Source organism: Centruroides vittatus, unplaced genomic scaffold, assembly GCF_030686945.1.
Source record: "Centruroides vittatus isolate TY-2023 unplaced genomic scaffold, ASM3068694v2 contig_439, whole genome shotgun sequence".
Classification (NCBI taxonomy): Eukaryota; Metazoa; Arthropoda; class Arachnida; order Scorpiones; family Buthidae; genus Centruroides; species Centruroides vittatus.
The window spans coordinates 1149995-1174540 of NW_027122239.1; the positions used below are offsets into that span (position 1 = coordinate 1149995).

The 24546-nt window shown below is 27.0% G+C and overlaps 1 protein-coding gene across 3 annotated transcripts in view; it reads left to right on the forward strand.

The window, feature by feature from the left end:
- The first annotated feature begins 1368 nt into the window (after positions 1–1368).
- Positions 1369–24546, forward strand: part of LOC136977011 (serine/threonine-protein phosphatase 4 regulatory subunit 1-like) — a 425271-nt gene continuing 402093 nt past the window's right edge. For 2 of the 3 annotated variants that reach the window (XR_010881016.1, XM_067272423.1), the window contains exon 1: positions 1482–1620. Coding sequence is in view for 2 of the 3 variants with exons in the window: in XM_067272423.1 (XP_067128524.1) it covers positions 1551–1620 (70 nt within the window). In the remaining variant the exon portion in view is untranslated. Of the gene's footprint in view, positions 1621–24546 lie in introns of all 3 variants that reach the window. The other variant, XM_067272424.1, reaches the window with a different exon arrangement.

Here is a 24546-nt window from a genome sequence, read left to right on the forward strand (position 1 = left end):
GTGAAATTGTCAATACGAATTATAAATGTATAGCAATAGAGTCACCTAAAAAAAATCCGAGCTAATTTTATCTTTAAATAGGACAGAAATATATCCTTCATGATTTATAATCGACTAGCGATCACGAAATAAGATCGATATGTAATTTGTAGTTAAAAAGTCGTTTCGAGCAGCAATGACATTTGTAAAGCAATTAAACACGGTACTAAAATTTTTTAGAATTTAATCATTAATCATACGTTATCAATTTTACGGGTTTTCAAACATGGAATTTTCATAAGGTTAAGGTAAATTAATATATTTCTAGAATTCAGAACGCGAGTTTGAAGCGTGACGTCATTGGTCATCTCTAATTAGATGACCACCCCAAATGGAGAATTAGCCCTTGCTTGAGTCATCTCATTTATCCAGAAATGGAACCATCACGTCATGTGGGCACCTTGAGTCATCTCCTTTTACTAAATCATTCATTTCCGCTAAGTTCGTTAAGAAGAGGATTGACTGCAAAGAAAAATATGTCATATTTTTCATAATACTAACTCCAATTGAGCGTGAAGTAACGAGGAATTAAAGTGTAGAAACTAGTTGAATATTCATTTAAATTGATCCAAATTAATGATTTTTTAAGATCGCTCTTTCTATATCGTTACAATTGACATAGAGATAAGCAATAGAATGAATTTCCTGTAAATTGTTATCGTTAATCTGTGTTATCTATTTACGGGATTAAGGTAAAGTAGACTAGAAATAAATGATAGAATTCGGAAACTATAACAATTGTGGCATTGCCAGGGATACAGAAGTATTCTTTCTGTTATAATTACTTGGGAATGTTAAACGTGACGTAGTGCTGCTGTAAATATAGATTTTTTTGCTCTGTTATATACTACAATATCCCATTAATAAATATATTTAGAGCGACTTTAAATTAAACTTTTTACTAATAAAATGAAGTTCGATTTAAATTTATTTAAGAATTTTAAACGCGTATTAAACGCTCATTAACAAGAACTCGAACATATCAACTTATATAAATAAAATAAAAAGTGAAAGTGTTTTAAATAATTTTGCGCGTTAGAAAAAACAAATAAGTAAATAAAAAGTTTAGGATAAGGAAAAAAAAAAGTACGTACTTACCGGTTATACGCGAAAATGTTACAAAAATTTTTTTTCCTATTTAAAATATCCAATTTTATCAACTAAAATAAAAATTGTCAAAGTAAAAGCAAAACGAAATTAAGTCAACATTTTAAAAGATCGCGAGTAAAACCTTGAACTTCGCAGCATTAAGAGTGTAATATTCTAACCACGCCCAATATAAATAACACGCCCATTGGTTAATTTCCAACAATGTTCGTATACACGCTCCAATAATCGAAAGCATTAGAACGAATTTCTAGAAAAGAGGAGGTTCTTAATGTTAACGAATTAACGAATCAATGAAGAGTATTGAGTTCCTCGTGATCTTTCTAACATGGCGGGTGAGATTTAGTTAGAAATTGAAAAGTTTAGCTTAAAACAAACGATGATATCTTAACAACAGAAGCTTAATGATTTATAATTTAATTACAGATATCTTCCAAGAAGATCGTTCGTCTGTTGACGAGTGCAATTTTACAGGTGAGGGCTTATATCTTACTTGTCCTTGCGACGCCCCTTATTATGTACGGTTAGGCCTAGCGAAAGTTTTTCATTTAAATTATATTCATTTTAAATACTTTAATGGCGCCAAATTATAATAAATTCAACGCCGGATTGTATATTTTACCGTATTAAAAGCGTCCTGATATTGTTTTCTCCTTTAAATTTAAATTGCGATGAAGAAAATGAGTTTGTTTGTAGTAAGCCTAATATAGGTCACAAGTTTCAACTGTTTTGTAAAAAAAATAAATAAATAAAAAAAGAAAAAAATTGTAAAGTTTTGAATGAATTAAAAAGTTTTCAATTTCAATTATTACGTATTTTTATAACAATGCACGATTGTTGGTGTGTTGTGTAGTGTTATCATTGATAAAGTATCTGAATGAGATTATTTAGTAGTAAAATAAAATTGTATCATAAAAGAATAGGAAAAAAATTTTTATTTTAATTATTTCAGATAATTTAGAAAAAAATTAGGAAAAATTAAATTAAAAATATATATTTAATTTACTTATAAAAATATTCAGTTTTGTTTGTTAAATTTTATAAAATTGTTTTGTTGTTTTAGTGGGTTTAATATTTTTGTTTTTAATTAGTAAACTTAATTTAAAATTGAAAAATTATTTTATAAATAGATTACGTTGTAGAATATTTTTCTGTGGTATTGAGTGATTATTATATTTACAGATTTGTAATTGGTGTAAATTGTTAGTATTAATAGATAAGAATTTAAGTGATAGAATTAAAATGTATGAAGTAGAAATTTTGATGAAAATCAGTTGCTGTATTTTTGTTTATGAATGTCAACGATATTTGGTGTATTAATGATTCTATTTAATTTTAGGAGTGATAAAATTTTTTTTCTATTTTTGTAGTATTTTTAGTATAATACTTTGGTATTCTGTATATTTAATTTAAGGAAACATGAATTAAAGATTAATAAAATTGAACCGAAAATAAATTGTTATTCCTATGATTAATACATAAGGCAAAAGCTTATAAAAATCATTTTATTATTGCTATTGGCTATGTTGTTTTTATGAATGTAAATACTATCTGTAAATAATAATTCATCTGTAATTTCATCATAAGAGTTTAAAATCTGCTTTTGTTAGTCATTTTGTCATTTTAATAAAACATAAATAATAGGAGAATATAATAATTAAATTTAAATTAATTTTATTAATTGTAATAGGAAATAATTCACAATAGGAGGATGAGTAAATCAGTTAGTAACAGTGATTATCACAAAAATGTTTTAAAAAAGTAACAAAAATTGTGGTACAAGATAATAAATTTACCATGAAATGACAATAATAGAAAAATATAAGTTTTTAAAAACTTTTTATAATAAAGAATATTCAGATAAAATTCTGTATTCTGAAAGGATTAATTTGTCTTTTTAATTTTATAACATTATATATTTTTAGGTTCGTATTATCAAAAAGAAATGTCTTAAACTACACTGTGTAAAATTAAGAAATGCTATTAATTATGAACATAAACTAATGCTATTCCTCACATGTTTTAAATGCTAGAATATTCTATAATTAAACATAGATTTGATAATTAAACATTTTAACAATTATTCTATTTTTTGATACTAAGCAGTTGCTAAGTTTTACATATACAGTAGAGCATCGATTATCCGACCCCCGATCAACCGTTTCATCGGTTAACCGACCGCGTTCTAGTCGGCAAATTCAAATGTCCGCTAGTGATGTGGCGCTACAATATTTGGTTATGTCTTGGCTACTTTAATATTATTTTTATTATATTTTTGCATGTTTTAGCTGGCAGCACTGGCTGGACAATGAAAGGGAGGCTAGTATTTAAACCAGGCCTAATACACTATACTAATAATGTATTTTTTCATGCTTTTCGGTCATCCGACTTTTCAGTTATGCGATCAACCCCACTCCCCAATTAAGTCGGATAATCGATGCTCTACTGTATATGTATTGAACTGAAAACATTAGAAAAACAACATGATTTTAGATTAATGGTGATTTATTATTAAATTATTCATATTTTTGATTTAAGTTTTAATGGTAGACCAAGCAAATGACATTTTTATTCTTTGATATATGAAAATTAGCTTACTGTTTGTAATTTGATAAAGGAGAAATTGACTATTACTTGTGCTAACTTTTAATAGAACTAAAAAATAGCATTATGTACAGTACAGTTCATCTTTAATAAATATTGTTACGTATAGTAAAAACTCGTTTTAAATAGGATAATGAAATTTTTGATAACATATGAATTTTCTATTTTTTCATTTATTCAATGTAGAAAATGTAAATATATTTGTTTGAATAGCTATTCATTTTAATTTAATGTATTTATTCAAGATAAAAAAAAATCCATGTTGACATAAACTATTACAGATTTTAAAAACATGAAGTACATCTTTTTATACTATTAATATTATATCAGAAAATATTTCTAGCTTAAAAGTTAGGTTTTTTTAAACAAAAATATTAATATCGGATATAATTATGTTTTTATGAAATCTATAATATTTTAAAATTTATGTATTAGAAATTTAATCATCAATTATGACTCCATTTTAATAAATTTGAAAACTTATTTATCTTTATTGGAAGTGTAAATTCCTTAAATAAATCTGTATTTTCTTTGAATATATACTGTAAATCCTGATAGAGGGAAGCAGCTTCTATCAATACTGACCTGAGGCAGAAATCAAATGATAACGGAATGGCTCATGCTCAGATAACTACAAGCCAGATCATAGTGATTGGAAGGTTGTAGCACTGCGATGCAGAAGGCAAGGGGAAACCACTGCATTATTTTTCCAAGTCTACCTACAAATACCATGCACTCTACAAATCAAACCATGGCCCCCAGTCTCCGTCAGACCTTCAATAATCGGGGTGCTAAGAATCTGCGGAAAGACCATTATTGGTACTTGGAATATGAGTAGCCTATATCAGAAAGGGAAGTTGCATAATGTCATAAAAGAGATGAGAGAATACAACCTGGACATTCTTGGAATTGGCAAAGTGAGATGGACTAATTCAGGCAAAATGAAAGTTGGAAACCACACAATTTGACACTCAGGAGGTAACACATACAATAACAGAGTGGCCATTATAATGAATGAAAAATTCGCTAATACTGTGGAGGGGTTTAAAGCACAGTCTGACAGAGTAATAGCTGTGAAAATCAATATGAAACCCTTTAAGTTAAATATAATACAAGTATATGCACCTACAACAGATGCAAATGACCAAGACATACATGAATTTTACGAAGAAATGGAAAATGCCCTGGAAACCACTAAGCCACAAGAAATTATCATTATAATGGGAGATTTAAATGCAAAAGTTGGCAAGGGTAGAGAGTTGGAGTTTGTAGGGCCATTTGGTCTAGGAGAAAGGAATGAAAGAGGAGACAGACTAGTGGAATTCTGTAGTAAATACAACTTAACAATAGCGAATACCTGGTGTTATTAACCGAGAAGAAGACTATATACGTGGAAAGCCCTTTCTGATAACTCTAAAAACATAATCAGAAATTAAATAGTCTATATCATGACCAATCAAAGATTCAAGACCATGATCACTAAAACCAAAACTTATCCTGGTGCATATTGTGGCTCTGATCACAACTTGCTGGTAAGCAACCTTAATTTAAAACTAAAAATAACTAAGAAAAAAGCCCCAAAAGAATTTTAAACACAGAGGCACTGAAAAACGTCTCGGTTACATCAAGATATCAAGAAATAATCAAGAACAAACTGAAAGAATACGAAGACAGCAACTACATGACAAATTTGGAGGTTCGATGGCAAATACTGAATTCAGCAATTGTTAATGCAGCTGAGAAAACAATCGGATATAAAAAAATTGAAAAGAATAAACCATGGATGACAAATGAAATCTTACAGCTCATAGACGAAAGAAAGAAGTATAAAAATAAAAATCAACAAATGTATATGAATATACACAGACAAATACAGAAAGAAATTGTAAGAGCAAAAGAAAACTGGCTAAAAATTAAATGCGAGGAAATGGAATTATTGGAAGAGAGACCACAACTCCAAAGACCTACATAAAAAGATTAGGGAACTAACAGTAAAATTTCCACTAAGAACAGGATGTATAGAAAAAAAAGATGGCAAAATAACAACAAATTTGGTAGAAATGAAAAAATCATGGGAGGAATATATTCGAACACTTTATGAAGACCAAAGGTATTTCGAAGAACCTGAGATAGATGAAGGCCCAGACATTATGGTAGAAGTGAGACATGCAATTAAAAACATGAATGAAGGTAAGGCAACTGGACCAGATGGAATTCCTATTGAACTTATCAAAAATATAGGTGATGAAGGAATAGATGCATTAGCAGACATCTTGAATAACATATACAAAAAAGGGAAGACACCAGATGAAATGAACTATTCTATTACAGTACCTAAACCCAAGAAAACAGGAACTATAAAACATTGTGAACACAGAACAATTAGCTTGCTAAACCATATAAGCAAAATATTACTAAAAATCATTCACAACAGAATATATGGCAAAATTTGAAAGTAACATCAATAATACTCAATTTGGATTTCAAACAGGAGTTGGCACAAGAGAAGCAATCTTTGCTCTCTCTCAAATTGCTGAAAAAACAATCAATGTGAATGTTCTCGTTTTTGTGTGCTTCCTGGACTATGAAAAAGCATTTGATAAGATACAGCATGCTAAACTACTTGAAATACTTTGTAACCTAGGACTAGACAAAAGAGACATTAAGATCATTAAAGATGCATATTGGAATCAGAAAACAAAAGTTAGATTGGGAAATGAAGAATCTGAATGGATTGAAGTGAAAAGAGGGGTTAGACAGGGCTGTGTACTTTCACCAATCCTATATAATTTGTATGCTGAGTACATAATGCGGGAGGCCCTGAAAGATAGAACAGAAGATGTAAAGATTAATGGGATAAGCATTAACAATCTCAGATATGCAGATGACACTGTCATTCGTGCTACATCAGAAAAAGAACTACAAATACTGTTAAATGAATTAGTATCAAAAAGTGAAGAAATGAGACTCACAGTAAATGCAAAGAAGACTAAGACAATGTGCATAAGTAAAGTTAAGTACACAATAAAGATGAAATACAGAGGGGAGAATCTTGAACAAGTAGATAGTTTCTGATATTTGAGGAAAAGATTTTATTCAGACAATAATGTATCAAAGGAAATCCAAAGCGGAATTAGACAAACTAAAGACAAGTTTAACCAGATGAAAAACATTCTGTGTGAAAAGAAACTAAATCTACAATTAAGACTAAAAATGCTAAAATACTACATTTGGCCCATTTTGCTTTATGGATGTGAGGCATAGACACTACGAAAAGATATGGAGAGGAAAATTGAAGTCTTTGGGATGTTGGCAATCAGAAGAATGTTGAAGATCAAGTGGACTAGCAGAACCACTAATGACAGGGTGTTACAGATGATAGATACTAAAAGAGAATTAATAAAAATAATAGAGGAGAAAACTAGCATACTGTGGACATATACTGAGGGGAGAAAAATATGAAATCCCCAAACTCACATTAGAAGGAAAGATTGAAGGAAGGAGACAATGAGACTGGATGGATGACCTTAAGGACTGGACAAGACTAGATACTGAAGAAATTATTCATAAGACTCACAATAGAGATTTGTGGTATTTGCTGGCTGCCAACCTTCCCTAGGAGAAGGCACAGGCAGAAGAAGAATATACTGTACTAGTAATTACATTTTTCCATTATATTAGAATTAATTAAAATATTTATATTAATAATGTCCAAGTTTAGAATCAATCAAAGCAGGTTGTAGCCAAAGTTTTCAGCGTGAAAATGTGAACATTGGATGTTCAGCGCCGCCATCCTGTAAGCCTAGAAGTTTGACAATGATGTTTGGAATGTCAAGCTGATGTTCCAAATGCCATTGTCAAACTTCTAGGCTTACAGGATGGCGGCACTGAATGTCTGACGTTCACATTTTTGCATTGAAAACTTCAGCCACAACCTCGCTAATAAACACGTTGAGCCTGTTGTCCAGTAAAAGAATAGTCTAAGTATAGACTAATTAGTTTGTCATATATATTTTTTATTGTATTTGTATTAGGTAAAATTTAATTTACTTTTAAAAATTTTACAAGAAAAACAAAAAAAAGTTTTTGTGTAGTTTAAAAAACTATACATGCATATAATTTGACAATCATCCAGATAATTTAGAGTATAGTATATATACAGATACTATACTAACCCTGTCATCCTTATTATATTCTTTTAAATTAATGTCTAAAATTTGGCAATAGTTCAAAGTAATAAATTAATGAAAAATATTGATATGGAATGAATTATTATAGTTTTTATTATTTTACATAACTATCAATAAAGAATATTGCTAACGAAAGATTGTTTGTTGTTTGCAATAATATATTATGGTAATAAGTATTTTTATCATAATAATATATTTTTGTAGAAATGTTTTATCAATCTACTTATTGCATAAAAAACTATTTTTAAGATGATATCTCTTCTTACAGAGGAAATACATTGAAAAATTATTTTTGAATGATGATTTTTGTGTTAACTTTTAAATTTAAGAGTTCTTTTATCTAAAGGACAACTCATTTGAAGATGTTAGGATGTGACTTAATAATTCATTCATTCATCCCAACAAATAAAAAAAAATTATTGAATAGTAAGAATGTGCCAGATTTCTCAAAAGATCAGTAAATTGAATCTTGCATACACCATGAATATCATGCATACAAAACAAGTCTAAGTGAATTGCCAAACATAAGTCTAAACTGCTAAATAATTTTCGGGTTATATATCTGAAAATAATCCAGCAGTTTGTTTACCATAAATTTCTATGTAATAAATGACATGATATACACTACTTAAAATGTTATTTATTGCATTTGTAAATACAAATGCAATAAATTATTCCACACTAAATAATTATCTGTGCTTTTTCAATTGAAATATGAAAAATAATGCTTCAGCATTTCTGGAAGAATATTTTCATATATCTTATAACAAAAACTATGGCATTTAATGGAAAAATATCGTATGGAAAATACTTAGTAAAAAATATTTGAGAAAAAAATTTAAGTAGAGTTTTAAAATTAAGAATATTTCTATAAATGACAAAAATAAATGGGCTTAACAAGTTTCATATATTTAGAAAGATAATGCAATATATTTGTAAATATAAAACTAATTTTTGTTTGATGAATTTTGATCCAAAATATGTTTGATCTAAAAGATAAAGTTTCTTATATGTAGAATACTTATTTACACTAATAAACAGTAGAAATATTTATTATTTCATTACTTCAACATATCAGTAAGAGTAATTAAAGTCTTTTTATTACCATCATAATGACTTATCAAAAATTCTGATTTATAAAATACAAATAAAACAACTTTATTATTTTAAGTCTTTTGATTTAATATCAATTAATTTATTATAAACTTAAAAAAGCATTTCAATTTATTTCATTATTAATCAGAGGTAATGATCATGTTCAAAATCTTTTCATTTGCAGATATACAAAGTATTTAAATCAGAATTAGCATAATTTTCTTGCAAGATGATTTTATTTCATTAAATATCTTTTTTATGCAAATACAGCCATTACTTTTTTCTTCATAAAACAGACTGAAGTATAAAATATGGCTGAGCTGAATATGTATTAATTTTATATATTTTTGTTTTCTATTTATTATTTATTGAAATCATTTTTGAGATATTGTAATTTACCCAAAAACTTGACGAGTCTTTGATCTGTTCTGCAAATACGATACTCAGATTTTTAGATTATATATTTACCATTAAGCCATTAGAATGTAATTTGATAATAGTTTTGATGATTATACAGATGAGAAATTGTGATGTAATTTCTGATAGAATTATTTGCATGCATCTGGTATTGTTGGATAGTTTGGCCAATGTTTTCATTCGAAAATATAAGTGATATATAATATGTTTTTGCTTCAAATGATATATAATTATATAATTAAAACAATGAACTAAACATAATATTTGTTGTTAATTTTAACTTTTAAATTTACTTTTTAATCTGTGATATATAATGAATAGTATGTTATTATCATCACAGATGTTTAATGTTCAGTTTTTTGAAATATCATTGAAGAAATATTTAGTAATACAAAAGAAATGTTAATAATCCAAAAATATTTGCAATATTATTGTTAATAGAAATTTAGATAATATGTTTGATGAATATCAAGCAAGAGAATGCTATGTTTTTGGATTTTTAATAGCATTATGATAGAAAAGTATTTTATTAAAATACTATTTTTGTGTTAAGTACATGATAATGAATAATTTTTTCACTGAAAAAGAGATAATTTATTAAGCAATTATATTGATTTTTATTCTCATTACTAAGTATATTTTAGGTTTTCAGAGATAAAAGTTATGCAAGAACACACTTGATTAAATTATCCAATAGCATCATACATTGTAATATTTAAAATTCATCCAAATGCACTATAAGTAACTTGAATGTTTAGTAATTTATATATATATATCATATTTAATATTAAAATAGACTGAAATTTTTACATAGGTATGTGATTATTATTGCAATTTTAACTCTTCACAGCTCTATATGATTGTAAAAAAATAACATAAAGATATAATTTATTTGTATACATAATTTTTTTAAAGTATTAAAATAAAATTATAAGAAAAATCAAACAAGTGATTTTTTTAAAATTGCAATTGAATTCCATAATTTTAATTAATCTGGTTGAAAAATTATAAATTTTAGATTTAAAAAAAATATTCTGTAAAGATTTTTTTGAATATTTTAGTAGTTTATAAAATGTTACTTCTAGCCATAATCGTGTTGAGAGAGATTTCTTATAAAAAAAAGCTAAATTTTTAAATTCTCTACTTGTTTTGAGTGTTTTTTTCTGTATTTTATTTTAGGTTTTGACATCTCCCACAATTTTTTTTACCCAAAAATACAATAGCATTTCTGACTGGTATCATATGGGGGCAACATTTTTAACTAAAAATCATCGAATTTCAAACATTTTATCCCCCAAAATCACATAAAAAAACTTCAAAATATACATCTCCCACAACTTTTTTTTTTACTCTAAAACACGTTAACATTTCTGGCCAGTTCCTCTGTGGGAGATTTTTTCAAGAGAGATGATTTATCACCATAAACAAGCAAAAAATTTAAAAATTTAGCTTTTTTTTAGCATTTTTCACCTTTTCTTTATTTTTTTTAATCTCCCTTGACATTTTTAACCACAAAACATCGATAACATTTCTAGAACAGATCTTGTGGTACAAAAAAACCATCAAATCTGAGCATTCTGTATTATTGTTGTGACTATTGATTATATTAAATTAACAAAAACCTCCCTTCAGGCAGTCAAATCAACACACTCTCTCATCACTGTCCCCTGGAACACTGTTTATAGACCAGTCAGGCAGAGTTACAGACAAGCCGCTCGACTGCATCTTTAAGCACGACCCCAGATCACTATTTATAGGCAGATCAGGTCTTATTCTAGATGAGAGAGGTGAGATGTAAGGAAGGGTTTGAGTACTCACTTTCCCACTATCGTGATTGTGCCACCTATGGCCACTTGGAAGCACAGGGATAGCAGTAATTATGAAAAACAGTGTGGTTTGTTATTGACGATACTGGGAATCAAACCCAGTACCGAAGGGTTGAATGCTAATCACCTAGTTCGCTAAGTCACTAGTCATTCAACCGAAAATGGGAGCTCTAATTGGGGTATTTATGCATCCGAATGACATAATTCTTCATTCATGGATGCCTTATTGTGCCGTGTTATCATTTCTGCCTTGAAACTCCATTATCAGCTCTGAAAATCTGGTATTTTTGGGTAATTAATTTGGTTAATTAAATCTTAATAGTTATTAATTTTAGCAAATTAATAACTATTAAGAATATTACATAGAAAAATTAATTTTTTATAGTGTGTCTTTGCAAGATCATTTGTTGCATAATTAGTTGCAATCCACTTTGCAGATAAAATGAGTGTTCTCCACATAGTAAATTACAGTGTATGCATGTATTTTGAGTCTTGTGATGCTTATTTCTGATCAGTTTACAGGCCTGTAAATTTGCCAAAAACATTGTGATTAAAGTTATTGCTGGAAAAGAATGAATGGTGTTTTTTTTTTTATTTTATCGTCAAATCTCAGGTTATTTAAAAGTAAGGTGACCAACCGTCCTCCTTTTGTAAGTTCTGTCCTCCCTCGACACCTGACTGTGAAAAAATAAATAAAATAAATTCCATTTTATGAAATGGAAAGTACTGCAAAAAATGCCTTTTGAAAGATTAATATTTAATAATATGAATAATCATTTTAGAGAGTATGAAAATAATATTTTAGAGGAATACTGAAAATTTCTTTTCCCAAATAAATGACAGACCAAACCTGTTGTAGTATCTGTTTGGAATTTAAAAATTCACTTGACTTTTATGAAAATAATAAAAATAAATATGATAAAAGGTGTAAGCAGTGCAGAAACTCTATTAACTCTGAATGATTATTATGTGACTGTGGTAGATATTATACAAGAGCTCGTTATAAATGACATTTAAATACAGTTTTACATCAGAAAGGTTTTGCAATATATTGAATAATTTTTTAAAAAATAAATTGGTTGCTAGATATTTAACTGTAATAAATGGAAGCTAATTAAGAATGATTAAACCAACTTTGTTTACCAGAATTATACAATGTATCGAGAAATTTGTAAATTCACTGTATTAATAGGTATAGGAAAGCCAATTTAATCAGAGAAATTATCAGAGTATATAACATTAAGAAAAAAGAAAATCAAAATAAAAAAATTGCAGAAATATTTCCATTTGTTGATGAAATTATTGTTAAACCTAAGAAAAAAAGTAAAGAAAATAAAATGTGTTATATGTGGTAAATACATCAAAGAAACACTGCTTACATTTCATAAAGCAAGGCACAACCCAGAACCTGACTTTATTTTGGTTGAAGTAGAATTGTTAACACATTATGAGATGTACATGTTTTTTGAGAAAGGAATAAGAGGTGAGATATCTCAGTGTTCTAATAGATATGCATTAGCATCTGAGAATCATCAACTGATGTATTTTGATGCTAACAATCTTTATGGATGGGCTTTAAGTCAAAAATTACCACAAAAAGACTTTAAATGGATGGATTCTGATGAGTTAGAAAGTATCAATGACATCCTGACTCCTGATAATTATACTGGCTAAAAGTTCGAAGACATGACCCAACCACGTGTTATGTACTAGAAGTTGATTTAGAATTTCTGAAAGATTTAGAACTGCATAATAAATTTAATGATCTTCCACTAGCTCCTGAAAATTGAGTTCCTCTCAGTGGAAAAACTGAAAAGTTACTCTATCATTTCTATGTTAAAAATAATAATATAGTGCATTATAAAATATCAAAACTCTATAAGTGCTTAGGAATGAAAATAAGTCACACAGACAAAAGTCCACACAGGTATAAAATTTACACAATCAGATTTCATAGCACCATACATTAAGTTTAATACTGAGCAAAGACAAAAGGCAAAACATAATTTTGAAAAGGACTTTTGGAAATTAATGTCAAATTCAGTATTTGGAAAATCTATGCAATCTGTGAGAAAATACAAAACAAAATTATTCAGTGATGAAGATAAGGTTCAGAAAGCAATAAACAAACCAAATTTCAAGTCAAAAACCATATTCAGTGAACATTTTGTGGCCATTCATAACTAAAACAAAAGTATTGTTCAATAAACCGATTTATATTGGGCAAGCTGTATTGGATTTATCAAAACTATTGATGTATGACTTCTAGTACAATATAATTAAGGAAAAATTTAAAGAAAATGTTAAATTACTACATCAAGATACCGATAGTTATATATATGAGTTCAAGACTTAGTCTCCAGGGTCATTTAACTACCATGTGAAGCATCCTGGACCCCTAACAGCATTTTATCAGTTTATGAAGAAAAATTAAGACTTGTTTGACACGTCTGATTATCCAAAAGATCATCCACTTTATAGTGATAAAAATAAGAAGGTAGTTGGAAAATTTAAAGATGAATTGAATGGGGAAAAGATGATAGAATTTATTGGCCTACGAAGTAAGATGTATAGCTGTAGAGTTGCAGGACAAAACAGCTCGAGTAAAAAATTAAAAGGAATCAAGAAAGCTGTGTTAAAGAAAGAAATAGGTTTTGAAGATTATAAGACTTGTTTATTCAATCAAAAAGAATTCTTCCATAAACAAGCAGTAATTAGAAGTCATAAACATGATATTTATACTGAAGAATTAAATAAGAAATCTTTAAGCTGGAAAGATGATAAACGATGGTTGATTCCAAATTCTACAGATACATTTGCACATGCCCACATACTAATCACAGAACCTTAAGGTTTTTTATTGGTTTGTTTCTGTAAATAATGATTTCCTTCCTTCATTAGATGCTTTTGCATATGCTCTGCTTAGCTTGTTTTTATAATCATTGGGAATAGAAATTCTTTTATATTTTTTTTATCTAATTCTTCTTCATCCACATCAATTTCATTCATTAATTCAACACATTCATGCATTTAAGCATTTTACTATCTTTTAAAGATAATGATATTCCTGGAATACTAACTGTTGCTTCTTTTGATTGTACTTTTTCAAGTCCAAGTAATTTTGCTGCATTCTTATTGTATTTCTTTGCCAAAACATTATGTTCATCACGTTCTTTTTGATATGCTTCTTTTAATTTCTTAATAATATCTTTATATTTCTTATTCTTTTGTATTGAGTTACTCAACATTATGCCTTTACAATCTGATTCACACATTTTAGAAAATAAAATAACAAATAATGAGCAGAATTATTGTTTTTGTTCATCCAAAGCATCTAAACTGTCTATTTTATCAATTAATTCATTCATAAAATCAATATATTGTTTAGCTGTTTTAGCAGTGAACCTATTATTACCAAATGCTAAAATATTATAAAAATTGATTTTAGATAAATCTTGAACACTTTTAACAGTATTGTGAAATGTTTTTAATGTTATTCTTTGGTTTGCCATTTAATCTATATATATATAATCAAGACGAGTTGATGATAATAATAATAATAATAAACAATAAAATCACATACATTACAGACATATCCATTCCAAACACTCACAATATACAAAACGCATGCACTGAAAAAGTCAGCAAGTACACAGAACTCGCCCAGGAAATAAGGCATCTGTGGAGGATGGATAGGGTGCTTATTGTACCTGTTGTTCTCTCTTCTACAGGTGTCATACCACACACACTACACAAAAGCCTGGGCACATTACAATTGAATAGAAATTTGTACATCACACTACAGAAGGCCACTATATTGAATACATGTCATATTGTGAGAAAATTCCTAAATACAGACACACACACTGATACACTTCTTTAATTTCTGTTTTGGTTACTATGCCTTGACTTTGGTCCGGCATAGTGCACAGCCACCGGTGTTAACCGAGTATATCTCACTTAACCCAACATAATAATAATAATAATAATCAGTGCAGAGCCCAAACGGTTAGGAGTTGAAAGTTGAAATTTGGTACACAGTGAGGGTACGTCATGAGAACGCACACTAAGAAAGGATTTTTCGAAATACCACCCCACGGGGGAGAAGGACAGGATTAAGGCTTAACACTTCCATCAACAATGGAAGTGTCAAGTAACAATGGAAGTGTTAAGAGAAAGCGATGTGCAAGACGCAGTTGCAGTTTTTTCGTTTTTGCGTGAAATCGAACATATTTTTAGATTCATCTAAAAATTCTGTAATTAATCTGGAAACGGGGGACCCAATTCTTACAGTCAACCTTATCCGTTTTCACAGAATGCAACGTAATAATCTTAATTTTCGCTAAAACGGTTAGGAGTTGAAAGTTGAAGTTCGGTACACAGGATACCAAATTTAAGTACCAAGTGTTAAGTAACAATGGAAGTGTTAAATAACAATGGAGAACAAGAGAAAGCGACGTGCAAGATTAACAGGTGCTGGAGGAAAAAAAAAAAGAAAAAGAGTAATATGTTAGAACACATTCGATTTTCAAATTTAAACAGATTAGTTCGGTTTTTCTCGACCTTTCTTCTTTAGAACATTCTATGAAAATCGAATGATATAACCAGAACACGTCGTGAAAATCGAACAATATTAGAACATTCGATTTTCAAATTTGACCTTTCTTTAGAAATACTTAGTTCGTTGATGAAATTACTCTTTTTCTTTTGTGACTATAACGTAATAATCTTAATCTTCGCTATTGTTACTTTTGCCCGAGCAACGCCGGGCCTACTGCTAGTATATAAATATTTTGACTGTATTCTTTTCCTTTCTATTTACTTATTGCTAGTTACCTTTCTTATTTCCATTCCTTTTACTTTTCTGATTTTTTACAAATTACCTTTCTGTTTTCTTGATTCCTTTCCTTTTCTGGTTATTTGTTTCTTTTTACTTTTTTAAAAATATATAAATGGATTCAGAAAGACTTCTCACGTATTTAAGGCTATGAGATTTTGAAAACAAAAGTAAAAAGGAATTTGCCGAAACATGTAAGAACAATTGATAATTACATTAGAAAGCATAATATTCATTATGAAAAACATGTGTCTGATGTTAATATTTCGTGAGATAAACTTGGAAGATATTCATTAAGCAGTGATCCTCTATCCAGCACAAACATCACTATGCTGTTGCAAACCCAAATGAGCCTAACAGGGGTTTTACAATGTTTTCTACTTTAGTTGTGGAAACAGAAGATAACGGACCATTATCAAAATACAAAATTATATTATTAAGTTCCATGATGATTTTGAACCAATTTTTTTAAACTAAAGAAGGAATTCATACTAAAGATGTGTTAGAAAATATGAAAACTACTAAAAAGGGAACTAATTTTAGAGATAAAACGCTACATGTTCTAGAAACCAAAGGTATTTATACACAGCATTGCAGCTATTAATGCACATGCAGCAATTGAAGCTACACATGTAATTACAATGTAAACTTCAAATTAATATACAATGCAAAGCCTTGTAGGTTGCTATTAATAATTAGTGAAATAAAAATCATTCTAGGGTAATGATTTTTATTAATTACTTATGCATTGGTAATGTGTGCTTTACAGACAATTCATGAGTGAACTGCCCAAGAAATGATCAAAAATGAACATTGATGATGGATCTAGTGTTAGGGATGATTGTAGATCTGCTATACCTGGAACCTCTGCCAATGCATCCACAACAAAGATGAAGCCAGGGAATTTCAAGAAGGTCAGACGAGAGCACATATATCATACTGATAGCTTTAGTCATATAAAATGAAAACAACACCTTTCTTTCAAAAATTCCAGCAACAAACTTTAATCATATAAAAATGTTTTTAACTGATTTCATCAGTCTTCTTCAGTTAACTGAACAAAAAATTTTTTTTGTTCAGTTTATTTAAGTAGATCTGTAATAAAGGACTGAGGAAGGACAGAAAGCCCTAAATGCGTTTCTTAGTATAATAAAGTTTGCATAGTCAATTATTGGTGTGTTCTCTGTGTGATAAGTATAAATTTTGCTGAAGGAACTAATCATTAAAGAAAGTATTAAGTGTTTTTTCCCCCATTCCTTATTACATTAAAAAATTTCTAGTTCAACTAAGATTAGTTATTATTTCTCATTGAAAGATGAAGTTTATAAAACTGTAGATATTAAATGTAAATTTTGTAATGACAAATTGTCAAAATTTCATCTATTTTAAGTATCTCTAGGCAGAGGCAAAAGGATTAGATTTAATTTGGTTGAATTAGAGAATGAGTTGTCATTAGGCCTATATAAGTTTTCAAAGTATTTAAATGTCAACACTAAAACTAAATCAACACTCAACACTGTATAATTTATATAATTATTTTAAATATTATGCAGAATTTGTTTATAATTAAGCTATGTTTATTGATTTTATATGTGCCATTTGCTTTTTTTCTTCCAATAAAGTTAGTTTTACTATATATAGAAAATGTTTTTATATGCATGATAAAGGGATATTTTATTTGCCAGATATTGTAAAAAAATATTTTTTAACTATTGATTATTGTCATTTAAGTTCTCAAGATATTAAAGTTTTTTTTAATGTTGTCACTCCAATGTATACAGTGTGTTTAAAAAAGCATTCACAATTTATATGGTAGATAGTACATACCATACTAAGTAAAAAAAAAATTAGTAAATCATGAAAATGCGATCATTTCTAAAATATTAACACTTTTGTATGATAGTATCATGACTGAATTATCAATAGCAAGATTATCCTCTCTTTTTGTACCAATAATAAAAAGACAGAAGAATCTTGCCAAATTTTTGTCTTGATATTTACAGAAGGTGTTTTATGTCCTTTGATTTCCATGCATGCTTGGCATCACTGAGTTATGAAATCTCAAAAATTTCACATCTTTGTTGGAATATTTTTCTTAGAAATCGTTATAAGTAAGACAAAACCTTTCATACTTTGTTTCTAGCAGTTTAATCACCAAGTACAAACGTTTTTGGCCGTTTTGAATGGCCTTCTTGTACTTGAAGAAGGCCATTAAATTTATTACAATACACCTAATGGAAATATACATTATAAAATTATATCATATTTAAAAAATTGTTATTAATTGAAAAATTAATATTAATCATAAAATAAACTTTAAAACTGAACTCAAACATTTTATAAAAAGACAAACTATTTAGATTGTCTTCGAAAAAGACTGAAAACATTTGTAATTAAACTTAATTTTAACTGCAGACAAAGGTTTTTTGTGAATTTTGAATATTCACAGTTATAGTTTTTATTTGCAACAAATTGTTAACATAAAATACTATTATGATACATAAATCATTGTTAAAATTTATGTATTGTATTTAGTGTTATTAATTATTTGACTAAAGAAGTTCTAATTAGTTTAAATAAATATGATTACAGATTAACTGATTATTTGAATCAATTAATCTGAGATTAATATAACTTACTAAACATAACATAGAGTTTACTATCAATGTTATAATTAAAATAAGAATATAGTAATTTACTCATTTTTGTTGCAAGTATAAAATTTTATTATATACAATATTAATATGCATCAATAATTTTTTAAATTTTATAAATGTTAATATGTAGAATAAACAAATTTGATCAGATTAAATAATTGCCTCAATTTGTAAAATAATAATGTTATGATACTTTAAAATTTTTTCTGATCTTCAGTCAAATGATTCTAAATTATGTGAAAATTTAATTAAATATTATTTATTATTCACAAAGTAGGATTAAAAATATTGATTTACTTGTAACAAATATAATTATATACAAGACTAACATTTGTATAAGAAAATTCCTTCAATTTATGAAGTAAAAAAAAAAAATATAATGAATGTTTATCATAACTGATTACATTTATATATGTATATATACACACTAACAATATTAATTTCAGTATACATTCATTAAAGCTTATTTATCTTTTCCTTTTTAATTTTTTTATAATGTTTACAAATGCAATTTATTAAATTTAGCATAGTAATGTGGGATATTTATTTATACAGTACTTTTGTTAATATTTATTTAAAATAATTGAATACTGTGTTTTTGCTAAAAATTAAACTATAATGTACTGTACATAACATGATTTATATAATTACATCTTATGTGTTAGCCTACATTATTATGTTAATTTTCATTATAATGATTTTAAAAGTTGATTTTTATTAATATTTAAATTTACTAGAATAATTAATGATAATAATTATAAATTATATTAAAAAATTTTGTTAAAGTTTTTCACATTAAAAAAATTAATGCCATGTATTTTCATATCTAACCTAGCTTTTGTTTCATTTGTTTAATACATGATCCTAATCTATGACTTTAGCTGGTGCTATTAAACATGTTTATTTTAATAAATTGTTTGCTTTTATAAACTTAAATGAATATAACTTTACTACTGTATGTAAAAATGTAAATTGTACGTAATAATAAAAGTTATTTATTTTCTTACACGTAAACATTTTAATTTTTCTTCAGTTTCATTTCCTTTTAATATAATGCTTACTTTATTTTTATTTTAGTTTGTTTAATCTGTCAAAGAATAAAGAATGAACTGGTCAGACTACTATTTTTTCTTGTTAATTACCCTAATAGACTAGTTACTATAAATAACCTAGATAGTCATTTAATTCTGTTTGGAACCTAATGAAGTGTGACTTCTAGAATAAGATTGACTAAATTTCTATATGATAAAGTTGTTGCAATAAAGAATTTAACAAATGTAAATACTGGTATATACAGTCATTGCTTATAATCTCAAGTAATTGTAACTAAGCTAATTTATCTTTTATGCTATTCTTTTTAAAAAGTTTTTCAACAATTAATTAAAAACGTGAAAGCAAATATCTTTTAACAAATTTGAATTAACTACTTTTTTCAGACACAGAGAAACTTAGAGTTTAATTTTAATAACAAAAAAAGAATTCTTTTGTTAGAAGTTTTAATTAAGTAAAAAGTTTTTGAAATTTAAAATTTTTTCAAATTAATTTATATGATGTAATATCATTAATTAATTTTTAATCAAGTTATGTATACTTAATTCTTAATATAAACATAATATTATGCATTTAATTTAAACATAATTTAATGTGAATTTAAAAGATATTGCTTCACTAGAAGTTTAGTTATTATAGCCATCTCTAAAATTAAAAATTTAAACCTAAATAATGATGTAGCAGTAGTTTAGCTATGAACTGATTTATTCCTGAGAATAGCTTGAATTAATTAACTCAGAATAAAAAAATAAAAAATCTTTTTTATTTTAGTTTCCTTCATATTTGAAAAAAATATAAATCTTGTATTTTATCAAAATGAAATTTTATTTAATATAAATTAAACTAATTTTTGTTCCTTCAATAGTAATAAAACAGATATTGATTTTTTTGTTTTTATTAAAATTAAAAGTCTTCCTTTTCCCCTGAATTGATCTCTAATGTACTAATAAAATTTTATTTTAAATGTTATCATTTTTTAATTTTCTATTTAATTAAATTTTTAAAATATTTAAAAAATTGTTATAATAATAATCGTAATATTTTTTGCTCTTCCATTTGAACTACATTTATATATTATATGTAATATATAAATGTAGTTCAAATGTAGTATACTGTATATGTTTCTCGCTAATAAAATTACAACTTAATTTCTACATATAATATATAGAAAAGAAAAATTTATGAAAAAAAAAGAGTTTAGTTTTTCAAGAACATTTAAAATATATCTACTTAAGATCAAGTAGTTAGTTAAATTATTCAAATTAACTAAAAATATTAAAAATTTACTTTTTACTTTTTGTGTAACAAATTATTTAAAAGTGAATAGACTATTTATTGAATAAAATCTCTGAAATTGTTTAGCCTCTAGTGATTGTTATTTTTGAAAAATTTATTAGAGCAGAATATCTAGTTTAACAGATGTTAATACAGGTTGTTGATTGCTTTTCACTTTTTGATGCTAGAATAAATTAAAATTTATATTAGTATTTCATAAAATTTTAGAATCAAGCAATTGAAATAAAATAGCATTTGTCAAAGTTATTCTATAAGTTCATTTTAAAAACCAAAGTATGTTATGAATATTAAATGACTATCTTTGATTATAAAAAAATTTAATATATAAAAAAATTATCTTGAAATAGTAGAAAAGCTGATTATCATCTGTGATACAAGTAAAATTGGATATTAAAAATTTTATCATATATTCTTATTGAGAACTAACTATAATAAACTACAGTTCATTTATTATTTACTAATGTTAAAAAAGTCTGAAAAATCACTTTAAATTCAAAGATGTTTAGCAAGTAAATTTTATTCAATTTTACATAGTTAAGATAATATGAAGACAATTAGTTTGTTAGTGTTAAATGTATGAAAAAAAATTTTTAAATACTTCAAATGTTTTCAACATGTACAAAAAATTCCATCATTATTTTGCATTCAGAAAGTTTTTTTTTTTTTGTAAATAAACATTAAATGATATGTATAATCAGGTTATAAATAAATTGGAACAAATTATTATTATTATTTTAAAATATTTAGCAAAGCTAATTTTAAACTTGATCTAATTAATTCATTAATTTAAATATTTTATACAGAATAAAATTATTTTCAGAATATATTTTTTATATTCCATAAGAAAATATATATATATATATTCTGAAAATATTTATTTTTATAAATATTACTTTGAAACTCAATGCACGATTTCGTAAGAATGTAAACATTCTAATTGACAGTTTATTAAATATGATATTGAATGTGACTGATTTGTTTCCATATAAAATGTTTTGCTTTTATATACTATTTTGAAATTAAAGTTATTAAAAGATTTAATGTATTTTTGTAAATAGTTAGAGATTACATATCATGCAGGCTTTTTAATTGATTGTTTCTACAATAAATATCATATTGATATTATTAAATTCTCCTAATTATTTAGCTATTATTTAAGTTTGCAATTCAGTTTTTTGATACAGTATTGCATTAATCAAATAAATATATGATTAGAAAGATAAAATTTCAAAAATTTTATATGATTTCTCAACATTTATTTTCCAATACATCAATAAATTTTAACTATAAATAGAAATTATAGTTTTAGTACATATTTATTTAAAAATAAAAAAATCATGTAAATTAATACTGTTAAATTAAAGAAATAATTAGTAATTTGATTGTTTAAGGTTTGTGTATTGACTTTGATGTGAATTTATCATTTAATTATGAGGAATTTATGAAAAAGTTTTATATTGGAAAATTTACAGAAATTGTAGCATTCACAAAATTCCAGAAAACTTGGCACCATTGTGATGATGATGATGATGCTAAAATTGCTAAAATTCTGATTACCAAAAAATATTTAATCAGAAATGTTTTTGACCTTTAGTTAGATCATCCTTGCCTAGAGTTTCCAGATTTATAGGACTGGATTAAAGGAAAATTAAAAATGATTACTGCTACCACTCTTCAACTTTCACTCCACCGTCCTATTTCAAAAAAGTAAAAAATGAATTATCTTTTTACTTAATAACACAAATTTTCCAGTTTTGCAAATTGGAAAATTATCTCATTTTCATTGGGGTACTTAATAGATTTCTTTCAATACTGATTATTACCAAGAGATGATTTAATCTGTCCTGGTTCATTGTGGATTCATACTTAGCAGAAACAATTGGAAGGGTTGCTAGAATTCTATATAATGAATAAGATCCAGATTTTTGAGTGCTGCACCCACTCAGTTTTTGAAAGAGGCAGAATGTAAAAAGACAAATTACATCAGTTTTAGTATAGTAGGCCCACTCATTGCCAAATTGTTTAGCACCCAAATGCACCCAAAATGCAAACCTTCCCCAAAACAGTGACTAGCACCCAAACTATATATTTTGCACCCAGCTTCCCCCTTTTTTACATTTTCAAAGAATATGTTGACAATTATCTCTTTTTTTGGTGGTTTTTATTCATTCACTTCAGGGAAAAAACAAATTCGTTAAACCAGACCACATATGCTGAGGAAACAAATACGATAATTAGCTTACTCTCTTTTTTGTTCACAGAAAAGGGGGTAAAGAGAAATTTTCTGGACTAAACAACTAAGCTTTAGGGTTGTTCTAAGAATGTAAACAGATTCACTGAAAATCTGCAATACATGTTTTCTTTTCTAAGAAAAGAACAATCTAGAAAATTCTGCATTGAGGTCACTTTACCCTGACTTGTGAGCACAACAGTTCTAATTTTCTTTGTTCGATGTTGGCAACATTAGAAAATGGCAAAATTCTCCACATTTGAACTGAACATTTTAGCAAATAAGTTTAAAGATGAAGGCATATGCATAGACAAACTTTGCTGTTTCATTTGCAATTATTTGATTTCAGTTGATGTCAAACACCAAGAAACCAAAATCAGGCGACACATGAGTTTGGAAAAGCAAAGAGAAAGCAAACAGAAAAGGAGGAATTTTGAGTAGACATTTATAGGGGCCTCATTTCAAAGAGGAGAAGAATCTCAGAAGGCTAATAATATGTTTTATGCAAATTTAATGACAGCCCTTCTGCAGGCAGTTGCCCATGATGGTTTTGCCCTGGACAAACTCTGATCTAGTTTATCAAAAAATCCCTATTTGAAAAATATTTTGGATTGCACTGAACTATGAAACATGCCCTCTTAGTCTCGGTCAATGTAAAAAAATCTTTTTCCTTATATAAAGACATTCTATCCTCCAAACGACAAAACTTCACTTTTAAGAACATTGAAATGATTACTGTTGTAAATCACAATGCTCATCTTATGTGTAAACTGCAGTGAACAACAATGTAGTTTGTAAATATAATACTTCTTGTTTTCTTTTAATAATCTGAAATCATGCTGTAAACTTTGTTGCTGCTTCAAACACAATAAAGTGCTATAATTAATACACTTGGCGTTTTTCTCGTCTTTTATTTAGTTGATATGTGTGAAAATATACGTTTCGAACTCCTAAGCCCCTCCTCAGCCAACTAAAATATTAAAAGAGTATACAACACATATATGACAAAATACATAAGTTTTTAAGGATTTATAAAAATATTTTGATTTAAAACATACCTATGCATACACAAGTTTTACAAGTTAAAGTTACATCATAAAAAGTGTATTCACAAGTTTCTTCAATACATCTCCAAGGCTTTATATGTCAGAGACATTGCAAGTGCACTACGACAATTACGCATATCGATACTTATTCA